The sequence below is a fragment of the Podarcis filfolensis genome (genome assembly GCF_964270895.1).
Source record: "Podarcis filfolensis genome assembly, chromosome: 7".
Classification (NCBI taxonomy): domain Eukaryota; kingdom Metazoa; phylum Chordata; class Lepidosauria; order Squamata; family Lacertidae; genus Podarcis; species Podarcis filfolensis.
Window position 1 is genome coordinate 85,417,308 of NC_139603.1, and position 13,563 is coordinate 85,430,870.

At 45.9% G+C, this 13,563-nt stretch overlaps 1 protein-coding gene across 5 annotated transcripts in view; it reads right to left on the bottom strand.

Annotated features, from left to right (window-relative positions):
- Window positions 1-13,563, bottom strand: part of PTP4A3 (protein tyrosine phosphatase 4A3) — a 107,865-nt gene that overhangs the window by 11,476 nt on the left and 82,826 nt on the right. For all 5 annotated transcript variants that reach the window (XM_083622366.1, XM_083622369.1, XM_083622367.1 and 2 more), the window contains one exon: window positions 10,553-10,645. In XM_083622366.1, coding sequence (XP_083478492.1) covers window positions 10,553-10,645 — 93 coding nt within the window. The remainder of the gene's footprint in view (window positions 1-10,552; window positions 10,646-13,563) is intronic.

Consider the following 13,563-nt stretch of genomic DNA (forward strand, 5'->3'; position numbering starts at 1 on the left):
TTTTTGCCAAGTGGGCGTACTCCAGCCACTCTAACTTTGTGGGGGTTTTCTTTCCTTTCCCATTTGTGCCGATTAGTATTCTTGCAGCTACTGTAGCGTACAAGAATATTTCTCTCGCATTTTTAGGTATATCTGGGCCTAGTATCCCCAGGAGAAATGCCTGCGTTTTTTTGTTTTTTTAAATGAAGGATACCTTAATCATTCTTTTAAGTTCATTATAAATTACATTCCAAAATTCCTTAATTTTCTTACAAGTTTATTCTCAGAATTACTCTAAGCGCACTAATGAGACTGATACTGATGAACTGGAAGAACAGAGACACGATTCTCCTTAATCAATGGCTTGGCATCCTAACAACATATGAACATAACAATATATGTGTGCTTTTTTTTTAACAAGCAATTTACTGAATATATATATATATATATATATATATATATATATATATGAATGAATATAATATATATATATATATATATTATATATATATATATAAACACATTTTAAAACCATAACGTTTTGCTTGATTTCCCTCCACTCCTTGGTTCCATTATTTTAGACTTGTTCATGCATGTCTGTAACACCTTATATTTATAATAATCCATTTTTAAAACCTTCTTCATCTTATTACAAGTGACTTTAAAAAGTTATACACAAAGCTTAAAAAGTATGCATTAAACCAGCGGTTCTGAACCTGTGGGTCCCCAGATGTTGTTGGACTACAACTCCCATCAATCCTGAGCTCTGGCCTTGCTAGCTAGAGGTGATGGGAGTTGTAGTTCAACAACATCTGGGAACCCACAGGTTGAGAAAGGCCGCATTAAAACATTTGCCCTTTTTATAAACTCAAAGTTGAACATAACAATATATGAACAGACTGCTTATAGACGCTACAGCTGGGAGATATATCAATATATAGTCTCAAACTGCTTTGAAGTCCATATTGTGATATTAGTTCCCTAATTTCTGACATGGCAATATATCGCAAATCCTGATGCGTGTTTCGTGTGCTACGCAAAAAACACACCGCAGGAGAAAACCGTGCAGCCAGCCAACGCATAGCTCCATCCTTATTTCAGACATCGTGATATATCAGTACATCACAATATTTAGCTGGCGATATATCGCAATGTTGAAAAACAGATATCACCTAACCCTAATACACAAAGACTTTCTTTGGATAAATACAATGATATTTGGAGTGAGTTTTACTCAAACTATATTAGGTTCTTGGTAACAATATGTGCATTAATGACAGGGCATAAAATAATAATAATCTGAAAGCAACCCTGCTTAGGGAACTTTTTAATGTTTGATGTTTTATCATGTTTGTAATATTCTGTTGGAAGCCACCCAGAATGGCTGGGGAAACCCAGTCAGATGGGCGTGGTATAATAATAATAATAATAATAATAATAATAATAATAATAATAATTTATTATTTGTACCCCGCCCATCTGGCTGGGCTTCCCCAGCCACTCTGGGCGGCTTCCAAAAAAATATTAAAATCCTCTAATACATCAAACACTAAAAGCTTCCCTAAATAGGGGTATTATTATTATTATTATTATTATTATTATTATTATTATTATTACCCTCAGCAGGTCTTGAGCTCCTCCCCCTTACTCTCCATTTTTCTCTTGCATCTTGTGTAAGGATCGTTGAGGGCAGAAAGTTGTTGTTGCTGCTGCTGCTGCTGTTATTATTATTACAGTCATACCTCATGTTACATTTGCTTCATGTTACGTTTTTTTCAGGTTGCGTCCCACAGCGACTTGGAAGTACTGGAAAAGGTTACTTCCGGGTTTCGCCGCTCGCGCATGCACAGAAGCGATAAATCGTGCCACGCACCTGCGCAGATACAGCGCTTCAGGTTGTGGGCTTTTCATGTTGCGAACGGGCCTCCGGAATGGATCCCATCCGCAACCAGAGGTACTATTGTATTCCATAATAATTTATAGAAACGTAACTTATTATTCTCTTTTCCATTCGCACTTTTCTGTTCTTCTTTGCCACTCTATCTTTTCTTCCAATAAAATATATTTTTTGAAAAGCTTTGCTGCCATTCAGTGCAGACTAAACTGAACTGGACGGGACGTGGGTCTGACTTGATATATAACACACCGTTCTGGGTTGGTAGGTGCTATGTGGCATGGGATAAATCCATCTGGATTTCCCTGTGCAACCGTGTTGGGATCATCCACAAGTTCTGCAGTAGACAAAAGGACCGATTGATTCCACCCCTTTGCAAACAAGAGCACGCAGGCACATGAAAAACCTTCTGCACCATAAACGGCCGCCCGCTCTCGAACGAAGACAGGCTTGGATAGGAAAGGGAACGGGGAGAGAGGGGGCCCAGCCAAGCCTGGAGAAGGCCTTCCCCCTGGGGCCGGCGATAAATCCACTGGTTGTGCGTAATCGGCGAGGCACCGACCCAAGGAGGAGGTTTCACAGATGCGGCTCGTAAATAGTTCATTTCTAGGACGCGGAGCTGTCTTCTCTCCCGGCTACGGAGACCTGGAAAGCAGGCTGGGCCTTTGCTCTTATGAGCAGCCTTGCAGCAGAGCCCGTTTTCCAAAAATGAGAAAGGAAAGCCTGTAGGCAACACCCCTCCCAAAAGCAAGATTGCACCCCCAAAGAGGGTTGCAGAGAAAGGGAAGACTCCGAGTGATCTGATTTTCTCTCTGGAGCCCCAAAGCTGCATCTTGCAAACAGGCTCTCTCTCTCTTCTTTGCGTAGAGAAAAAATGTTTGCAAGCTGGACGGTGTCCAGGAGCAGCTCTCGACAAGCTGCCCATTTAGAACGGGTTTGGGGTTAGGTGGGGGGGGAAGAGACAGAGAGAGAGGAGTTTCACCAACCAAGCCTCCGCAAATCCTTTCCAAGGACCGGGCGGGTCGGGGAGGAAAAGGGCCATGCAAGGTAAATAGGACAGGCCGTTTTCAGGCTCCCGGCTGCAAAACGCGATGCGAGGCCGATAAGGAGGAAACCACAATGTCGCCTTGTTCGACGTGAAACGAGAACCATGCGGGGACGCAATCAACAGCACCCACACAAAGCAGAAACAGATTCGGGCGCATGAAAGCCCGCTTTTGTTTCATCTCTTAAGAGAGAAGGAATAATAATAATAATAATAATAATAATAATAATATTTTATTTATATCCCGCCCTCCCCAGCCGAAGCCGGGCTCAGAGCGGCTAACAACAATAAAAGTAACACAGCATTCTAAAATCAATTCATTCTGAAATCAGTTCAAAATCAAATTAATGGCAACCATTGGGCTAGAGTTCTGTGAGGAAGGGGTCAGACTGTGCCTTGGCCAAAGGCCAGGCGGAACAGCTCTGTATTGCAGGCCCTGCAGAAAGATGTCAAGTCCCGCAGGGTCCTAGTCTCTTGTGACAGAACGTTCCACCAAGTCGGGGCCAGTACTGAAAAGGCCCTGGCCCTGGTTGAGACCAGCCTAACCTCCCTCTAGCCTGGGACCTCCAAGATGTTTTTGTTTGAAGACTGTAATGTCCTCCATGGGACATACCAGGAGAGGCGGTCCCGTAGGTACGAGGATCCTAGGCCATATAGGGCTTTGAAGGTTAAAACTAGCAACTTAAACCTGATCCTGTACTCTACCGGGAGCCAGTGCAGCTGGTATAGCACCGGGTGAATGTGATCCCGCGGCGAGGACCCTGTAAGGAGTCTCGCCGCGGCATTCTGCACCAGCTGGAGTTTCTGGGTCAGTCTCAAGGGCAGCCCCACGTAGAGCGAGTTACAATAAAAGTGACAAGGAGGCAGGATGTTGAGAACGTGTGTCCAGTGAGAGTGAAACAGCTCCACACGTCCAAAATTCGGTGGTGGACGTTGGGCTTTAATATTTCAGCGGTGCCCAGTGTGACGCCAAAATTGGGTGCCTCCCCCTTGCCCTTCATTGTCTGCAACAGTTGGGGTACCCAGGGCAGGCAAAGCAGCCACGCACACCTGTATTTGCTTCTGCCAAAATTCCACTTGCCGTTTGTTTATTACATTTACATATCACCGTTTTACCATCAAGAAGGCTGATCGCCGAAGAATTGATGCTTTTGAATTCTGGTGCTGGAGGAGACTCTTGAGGGTCCCATGGACTGCAAGAAGATCAAACTGATCCATTCTGAAGGAAATCAGCCCTGAATGCTCACTGGAAGGACAGATCCTGAAGTTGAGGCTCCAATACTTTGGCCACCTCATGAGAAGAGAAGACTCCCTGGAAAAGACCCTGATGTTGGGAAAGATGGAGGGCACAAGGAGAAGGGGACGACAGAGGACGAGATGGTGGGACAGTGTTCGCGAAGCTACCAGCATGAGTTTGACCCAACTACGGGAGGCAGTGGAAGACAGGAGTGCCTGGCGTGCTCTGGTCCATGGGGTCATCGGACACGACCAAACAACTAAACAACAACAACATCACCACCGTTTTCTTCCAAGGAGCCTAAGGCGGTGCAGTTGGCTCCCCTCCCCCCCAAATTTCATCCTCAGAACACCCCTGCAAAAACTCTCAACTCTCCCTCCCAACTCTTATGAATAACAGCAGCAGTGTACGTACCAGCATCACAATGATATACACACAACACAACTCATCGGCTGCAACAGAATGCTATTTCCAAGCCTAATTTCAGCGGGGGGTTGGGGGGTTGGCAGAGGGTGTGACTATGCAAATGAAACGAAGAGAAAATAGTGGGGTTAAGTTATTCCTCCATCCTCTCGCCACCCCAACATTTCGTGCCCCTGGGAAACAGTGTTAGAAACTCAGATATGCAAGCTGTTTGACAAATGGCACCTTCAACCTAGGTTATGGGCGCCACAACCAAATGTCTAGGCACATAATCAATAACAACATATTCAAATCAACCATAGGTAAAATTTTATATACGTTAACACTCCTCCATCCACAAGGTTTAATTAACGTTTAACATTTTAATTGCCCCAAATTGTTCAAACCTACCCAAATAATTCAATATCTTCTCAAACCAATTCTCCTCTTTCTCTCTGACCTTAAACCCTTTCATTCTGTGTATCTTCACAGTTAGATATTCTAAAATTATAATATTACTCAGTTTTTCCCTCCATTGGTTCACCCCTAACTCTTCTGCATTTTTCCAATTACTCACTATAACCTGTCTGGCTGCAGTTATCATCAATTTTACCCATCTACATTCCTCTTTTGTTTTTAACTCGGTGCTACTCAGACTAATAAGAACCATTGATTTAGGTATTTCCACCTTCCTACCCACAATTCCCGATATTTCTATACCAATCTGTTTCCAAAATTCATTAATTAACGGACAATCCCATCGCATATGACTGTACGTTCCCATCACTCCACATTTCCTCCAACAATTCTTTCTTCCAGATTTTGTAATATTATAAAACCTTAAAGGTAAAGGTAAAGGGACCCCTGACCATTAGGTCCAGTCGTGGCCGACTCTGGGGTTGCGGCGCTCATCTCATTTTATTGGCCGAGGGAGCCGGCGTACAGCTTCCGGGTCATGTGGCCAGCATGACTAAGCTGCTTCTGGCAAATCAGAGCAGCACACGGAAACGCCGTTTACCTTCCCGCTGGAGCGGTACCTATTCATCTACTTACACTTTGACGTGCTTTCGAACTGCTAGGTGGGCAGGAGCAGGGACCAAGCAACGGGAGCTCACCCTGTTGCGGGGATTCGAACCGCCGACCTTCTGATCGGCAAGTCCTAGGCTCTGTGGTTTAACCCACAGCGCCACCCGCGTCCCAATTTCATGATGTAACCATCATGTATTAGTGATGTAGTTTTTTGGGGGGGTGTAACATGGGGATTAGCAGCTAATAAAAGTTTGGGGGCTTCCGGGTTTCGCCGCTCGCACATGCACATAAGTGCAAAATGACATCATGCGCATGAGAAGTGTCGAATCGCAACCCGCGCATGTGCAGCCGTGCCACTGCGGGTTGTGCTCTTTTCATGTTGCGAACGGGCCTCCAGAACGGATCCCGTTCACAACCAGAGGTACCACTGTAGTATTATTATTATTATGCAGATTGTGCAAATAAAAGTTAAAAGGGATTCTGCAGTCTGCCTCTGTGCTGTCTATTTTTACCCAAATCCTGCCCTGCCTTTGCTCCTTGACAGTTAATCGCCTTATGCCAGGCTCACAAAGCTGGCTCGTGCCTTCGGATGAAATCTTTGCTCCCAGCTACACCCTGGAGCCTTGGGTCATCTGCCAGCCACTCGCAGCAACGTCCCATCTTAAGGGATTTCTCCCTTCACCCCGCTAAGACTCTGAGAAGCAGGTTTCTTGTGCTAATTTTGCAGCGTTTGTCGTAATCGATATTTATGAATCCTAATGACGGATTGATTTTATTGCATTTATATCCCACTTTCTTCTCCAAGGAGATCAAAATTGCATGCTCCCCTCAATTCTCACAACAACCCTGTGAGGTAGGTTAGGCTGAGAGGTCGTGAATTGACTCCAAGGTTGTCCAGTGAGCTTTGATTTGAACACTGGTCTCCCAGGTCCCAATCGAACACTCTAACTGCTAAACCACCAGTGGCTCCACCTCTCTTGGGTGGGCTAGTTAAAAAGGACAACAAAAATTGTGGTACGGCACAGGTGCTTAAATGAAAAATATATAGGCAGCAGAGCTGGCGAGATGGGCACCATAGAGGATGTTTTCCTACAGAAGCCAGATTAAACTCCATTCCTGGTGGCCATTTCTGGCACTGAGCAAGGGAAGTTTGGCAATCTGCTCTTGGACTGCAAGAAACAGTCCTTTACTGCATGCACAGGTCACAATTCCTCTGTAGCGCAAAAAGTGCATTGTGCGCAGAATTATCAGCTAATCTTGGTTACTTCGAAAAGTGTTTGGAAGCCACCAAGTGCCAAGGGGCTCAGCTTTCACTCATACTTTTTTAAAAAATTGAGTTTCTAGTCCATATGGCCGTGGAGATATGCTTGAAGCTACTTGGGCGACGGCTGCTGAAATTGCAGGAAGCGAGAAATAGTTGAATAAGTTTTTGGTTGGTGGAAGGAGGGTTTTGATGCTCTGCACAGCTCTTCCCCAAAGATCAACAAAACTATTTTCTACTGCAAAATAGTAAAGATTAAAGGAGTTTTAAAACCTAAGAAGAGACCTTAACTATTCTTAACTGGCCAGATACCACCATGAGTGCAAATACCACCTGAAATTCTGTGTATCATTATGGGCACCGCAATTTAAGAAGGATGTTGGCAAGCTGGAACCAGTGTTAGAAAACTGGGATAGGAATGCTAGGAGCCATGTGGCGTCTCCCATCCAGTTTCAAAAGGGTTATAAAAAGCGACTGGCGCCCAGCTAATTTCGAACGTTGGGTATGTTTAGCCTGGAAAAGAGGAGATACGATAGCCACCTTGGAATGTCTCGAGGGCTGTCCCATGGAAGAGGGAACAAGCTTGTTTCTCCTGCTCTGGAGGGCAAGATTCGAACCAGTGGCTTCAAGTTTCAAGAAAGGAGATTCTCACTGAACATCAGGGAAAGCATTCTGAAAGTAAAAGCTGTTCACAGTGGAACGGTCTCCCTCGGGAGGTGATGGATTCTCCTTCCTTTGAGGTTTTTAAGCAGAGGTGAGATGGCCATCTGACACGGATGCTCTAGCTGGGATTCCTGCATTGCAGAGGGTTGGGCTAGATGACCCTCAGGGACCCTTCCAACTCTGATTCTGTGAAATCTTCATGAATGATCAACAAAATGGATGTCCAGGGAGCCCCAGTAAATCTTTTGCCGGGAACGAGGCAGGTGTGTCTCGCACTGCCAAGTACAGTGGTACCTTGGTTCTCAAATGCCTTGGTACTCAAACAACTTGGAACCCAAACACTGCAAACCAGGAAGTAAGTGTTCCGTTTCACGAACTTTTTTTGGAAGCTGAACGTACTCCGCTTTGAGTGTTACGCTTCCAAGTTAAGTGCCACAATTCCGTTTTGAATGTTACGCTCAGGAGGCCTGTCTGTTTCTGCTATTTATTTTGCATTTTTGTTTCTGTGACTGTGTGGAACCCAGTTCAGCCACTGACTGGTTGTCTGACTGACTGCACTACAGTGGATGCTCGGGTTGTGAACGTGATCCGTGCAGGATGCACGTTTGCAACCCGCGTTTGCAACCCGCAGCAGCATGTCTGCGCACACATGGGTTGCAATTCGGAGCTACTGCGCATGCGCGACCACCGAAACCCAGAAGTAACCCGTTCCGGTACTTCCGGGTTTTGGTGTGTGTGTAACCCGAAAAAACGCAAACTGAAGCAGCTGTAACCCAAGGTATTACTGTACATAGTTATTTATTGCTTTCATTTTATGGATCAGTGGTCTCGTTAGATAGTAAAATTCATGTTAAATTGCCATTTTAGGGGTTGTTTTTAAAAGTCTGGAACAGATTTATCCATTTTGCATTACTTTCTATGGGAAAGCATGCCTTGGTTTTGGAACGCTTTGGTTTTGGAACGGATTAAGTTTGAGAACCAAGGAACCACTGTACTGCTTCTCAGATCTTACCAAAGCTCATGTGCAGAGACTTTCGATTAAGTTACCTCCGACTTTTGGGAAGCAAATTGCCCTGAGTCCGGGCTTGAAACTAGACAGAGCTGCCTGAAACGATACTACTGATCTGGAAGCATGCATTCTGGAGCAGGAAGCAAAGATTACAGCTGAGCGAAGCCACAACCTTCTCCCACGCCGTTCCTTGCCCTGAGCACAGAGGATTGTGTCGTAACGCCGTCTTTAATTATTTCTAATTAAAAGGGCAGAACAAGCGCTTGAAAAAAACAAAACCCAGTTCTTTTTCTTTTGCTGACGGCTTCAAACAATCAAAGGCAACTACTGAAACATGCGCAGTTTCATTCCTTCCCTGCGAGATAATCACAGAGGGTAACGCGAGCAGCTGGTTTCATATCCAAGCCCCTTTAAAACTCTCCACCATTCACTCCCTGCAGAAGTCACAGGGTGAGCCAGTCAGCCAACCTGCCAAGGCATCTTCCTGCTTCTGGAGGGGGCAAGGTGGTTAGATTGGTCTCAACTAGGGCCAGGGCCTTTTCAGCACTGGCCCCGACTTGGTGGAACGCTCTGTCACAGGAGACCAGGGCCCTGCGGGACTTGACATTTTTCCGAAGGGCCTGCAAGACAGAGCTATTCTGCCTGGCCTTTGGTTTGGACTCAGTCTGACCCTGATGTTTCCCTCCCCTTATGGTTTTGATCTATGGGCTACTATTAAAATGAGGCTGCATTTTAAATTATATTTTAACCTGCATTTTAAATTGGGGTTTTTCCCCCCTATTGTAATTTTACTGGTGTTAGCCGCCCTGAGCCCGGCTCTGGCCGGGTATAAATAAAAATTTATTATGGTATTATATTAATATTTGCTCTAGTTGATCCCATCTCCATTTATATTCATAGAATCTTAAGAGCTGGAAGGGGATATCAAAGGTCATCTAGACCAGCCCCCGGGATTGCAGGGATCTCAGCTAAAGCATCCCTGACAGATGGCCATCCAATCTCTGCTTAAAAACCTCCATGGAAGGGAAGTCCACCATCTATCGAGGGAGACTATTCCACTGTCAACCAGCTCTTACTGTCAGAAAGCTCTTCTTGACGTTGAGTCGGAATCTCATTTGTTGTAACTTGAAGCCATGGGTTCGAGTCCTACCATCCAGAGCAGGAGAAAACAAGCATATTGAGGGCTATGTTTTCCAAAAATAACCCCAATGATTTAAGTCTTGGAGGAGATCAATACCTGCATCAACAGTGTTTTACCTCACAGAGAAATGCCGTTGTGTTAGGTAGGGGTGGGCAGTCTATCAATACATGGCCTGAAACCAATTTGAAGTTAAGATTGCACTAATGGCTTCAGAATGACAGTATATTGCCATGAGGGGCCATCTCTGGGAAGGACATGCCAGAGCGATTGATGGGAACTACTGGAGGGTTCTTTCGCTCCTCTTGCTCCCTCCCTCCCCAGCCCAGGACCTCTGCATAATAATAATAATAATAATAATAATAATAATAATAATAATAATAATATATTATTTATACCCCGCCCATCTGGCTGGGTTTCCCCAGCCACTCTGGGCGGCTTCCAATAGAATATTAAAATACAATAGTCTATTAAACATTAAAAGCTTCCCTAAACAGGGCTGCCTTCAGATGTCTCCTAAATGTCAGGTAACTGTTCTTCTCTTTGACATCTGGTGGGAGAGCGTTCCACAGGGCGGGTGCCACCACCAAGAAGGCCCTCTGCCTGGTTCCCTGTAACTTATACTGGTGTATCGCGATAGTTAAGTTTGCGGTCTATCACAATGTTGAAAACCAGATTATCGCAAAACCCTAACGGTAGGTGGCCACAATGTGAAGTGCAAACAGTACAGAGCTAAAAAGCACTCCTTAAACAACCAACGTACACCAAAGCATTGTACGAGGGTACCTGTCCGATGGCCTGCGAAAAGTAAAACAAAATCCGCCAGGTTATCAGACCTGGAAACTTGAAGACATTTCAGCCTTCCCAAGGCTGTCTATGGGACCAAGGCACATACCATGACGGTGATGCCATCTTTCTCCAGCGGAGTCTTGTCATAGGTAACTTCGCAAACCCTCACGACTGTCGTCGCACCGTATTTCTTCAGGTCCTGCACGGGGGAAGAAGGGGAAAGAAGACTTTAGCTCGCCTGGCCTGAATCATGGCTTCGTAGACTGACCACAAGGGCCATTCTGGTCCAATCTCCTTCCGTGAAGGAATCTTTTAATACAGAACAACAAACCCGTGTTGCAAACTTGACACAACAAACAACACAAGCAACACGAAGACCAGTCAATCTTTGAAAGTCCGTAGAAGTATAATGATTTCTTATGGCTGTAATATTGCTCTGTACCTTTAAATTGAATTACTGCAATTCAGTCTCCCTGTACTGAGTGCCACCTGGGAATGGTTACTTATGCTTCAGGTTTCATGCAACTGGTAGCAATGGTTACATATCCACATGACCACAGCTCCTTGTGCATTTTTCTAATCTATGGGGTATGTACCTTTGTCCTTCTTATTGTAGTTGTAGCATACAATAATAACAATAATTTATTATTTGTACCCCGCCCATCTGGCTGGGTTTCCCCAGCCACTCTGGGCGGCTTCCACAAAGACCAAAAATACACACAGATGTCACACTTCCCTGAACAGGGCTGCCTTAACATGTCTTCTGAATGTCAGGTAGTTGTTTATCTCTTTGACATCTGATGGGAGGGCGTTCCACAGGGCGGGCGCCACCACCGAGAAGGCCCTCTGCCTGGTTCCCTGTAGCTTTGCTTCTCGCAATGAGGGAACTGCCAGAAGGCCCTCAGCGCTGGACCTCAGCGTCCGGGCAGAAAGATGGGGGTGGAGACGCTCCTTCAGGATTGTAATATATGGGTTGTAATGTGTGAAGTTTATATAGCTTTCATGTACACAAGTCGTTGTTTCATATTTGAATTCTTTTGTAGTTGTGCTGAAGAAGATTCCAGCAAAACTGTCAGATTATCCGGGATCACTGTCCTACGTTGTTATTCACTTACTACTTTGGCACTATGAACGCCTAAAAAGTTTTAGCGCTTAGCCCACAGGATAGCATCTATTACTTCATTTCAACCATAGACTTATTATACTTCTACGGACTTTCAAAGATTGACGTGTGTTCATTTGTTTTCACATATATGAAGAGAATTTACAAGTGTACACGTTTTGTTTTTGTTGTACTAAATCATGTCTATTACGCAATAAGAATTACAGTGCTATCTAGTATACTGGTCTACGTGTGGCTTGTTGTGCAGGAATCTTTGGCCCAACGTGGGTCTCGAACCCAAAACCCTAAGATTAAGAGTCTCGCGCTCTGCCAACCGGAAGCCCAGTTCAGAAAGCCGTTTTGCTTCAGTGAGGCAGGAATCCTGCGACGGCTAAGTGGAACTGCTTCCTTCCTTCCTTCCCTGATGCATTCTTGCGCAACTTATTAAAAACGTTCTGCCCATGTTCCCCACACTGGTATTGGGGTCAGCCTTCTCCAAACTGGTGCCCCCCAGAGAGGTGTTACAGAGGTGTTTCTAGGCTGCCTCAACAGACGTACAGTGTCCTGATCAAGGGAAGTAATAGTAAGGTAAAGGGACCCCTGGCCATTAGGTCCAGTCGTCGCCGACTGTGGGGTGGCAGCGCTCATCTCGCTTTACTGGCTGAGGGAGCCAGCGTACAGCTTCCGGGTCATGTGGCCAGCAGGACTAAGCCGCTTCTGGCAAACCAGAGCAGCGAACGGAAACGCCGGTTACCTTCCCGCCGGAGTGGTACCTATTTATCTACTTGCACTGGCGTGCTTTCGAACTGCTAGGTTGGCAGGAGCAGAGACTGAGCAACGGGAGCTCACCCTGTTGCGGGGATTCGAACCGCCAACCTTCTGATCAGCAAGTCCAAGGCTCTGTGGTTTAACCCACAGCACCACCTGGGTCCCAAGCGAAGTAATAGTACCACTCTATTCTGTCTTGGTCAGACCACACCTCGGAGTACTGTGTCCAGTTTTAGGTGCCACAATTTAAGAAGGCTGTTGGCAAGCTGCAGAGTAGGACTCGAACCCATGGCATCAAGTTACAAGTTACAAGGAGATTTCAGTTTAACATCAGGAAAAGCTTTCTGAGAGTAAGAGAGTGATGGACTCTCCTTCCTTGGAGGTTTTTCAACAGACGTTCACCTACCATGGATGCCTTAGTTGAGATTGACGACACTACAAATCTAGGCTTCTATGCCCCCGATGCAGCTACAGTCATACCTCGTGTTGCGTTTGCTTCAGGTTGAACGTTTTCAGGTTGCGTCCCATGGTGACCCGGAAATACCGGAAAGGGTTACTTCTGGGTTTCGCCACTCGCGCATGCGCAGACGCTCAAAATGACGGCATGCGCAGAAGCGGTGAATCGCGACATGCGCAGACGCGGGTTGCGTTCTTCTCAGGTTGCGAACGGGGCTCCGGAACGGATCCTGTTCGCAACCAGAGGTACCACTGTACTACCCAAAGTGGGGCCATCGAGGACTGTCTTAAAATCCCCAAAGGGCTGCTACAAAGAGGAAGGCAAAGACTTGCTCTCAGCAGATCTCGTGGGTTTTAAATACAGGATGAAGTTACTGGATCTCATGGGCCAGAGAGGGAGGTCTGGAAGGCTACACTTGGCTGAGGTCCGGCATCCTTGGCCTAGTCGCTCCCCCTCCCACAAGGTTCTCCTTCCAAGTCCTACTTTAGAGAAAGCAGACTCCAGCCAGGGAAGGCAGCGATATTCCTTGCTGCTCCCCCAAAGGTTAAACGAGGGCATTTATTTTTAATCCCGGTAGGTATGCTGCAAGTTCGCTGAGTTGCCCACGTAACCAGATCAACATCTGCGGACAACAGAGCTGTTTTGGGGGCCTATTGGGGGTGGGGGAGAGAGAGAGAGAAGAGACGAACAGCTAAAAACAGCATCCTGGCCCTAAGCCCAGGTATAAGGGGGAGGGCAAAAGCTGCCCAGCAAATTTTAAGCAGATCTGGGTGGGCTTTAAAAACAAAAC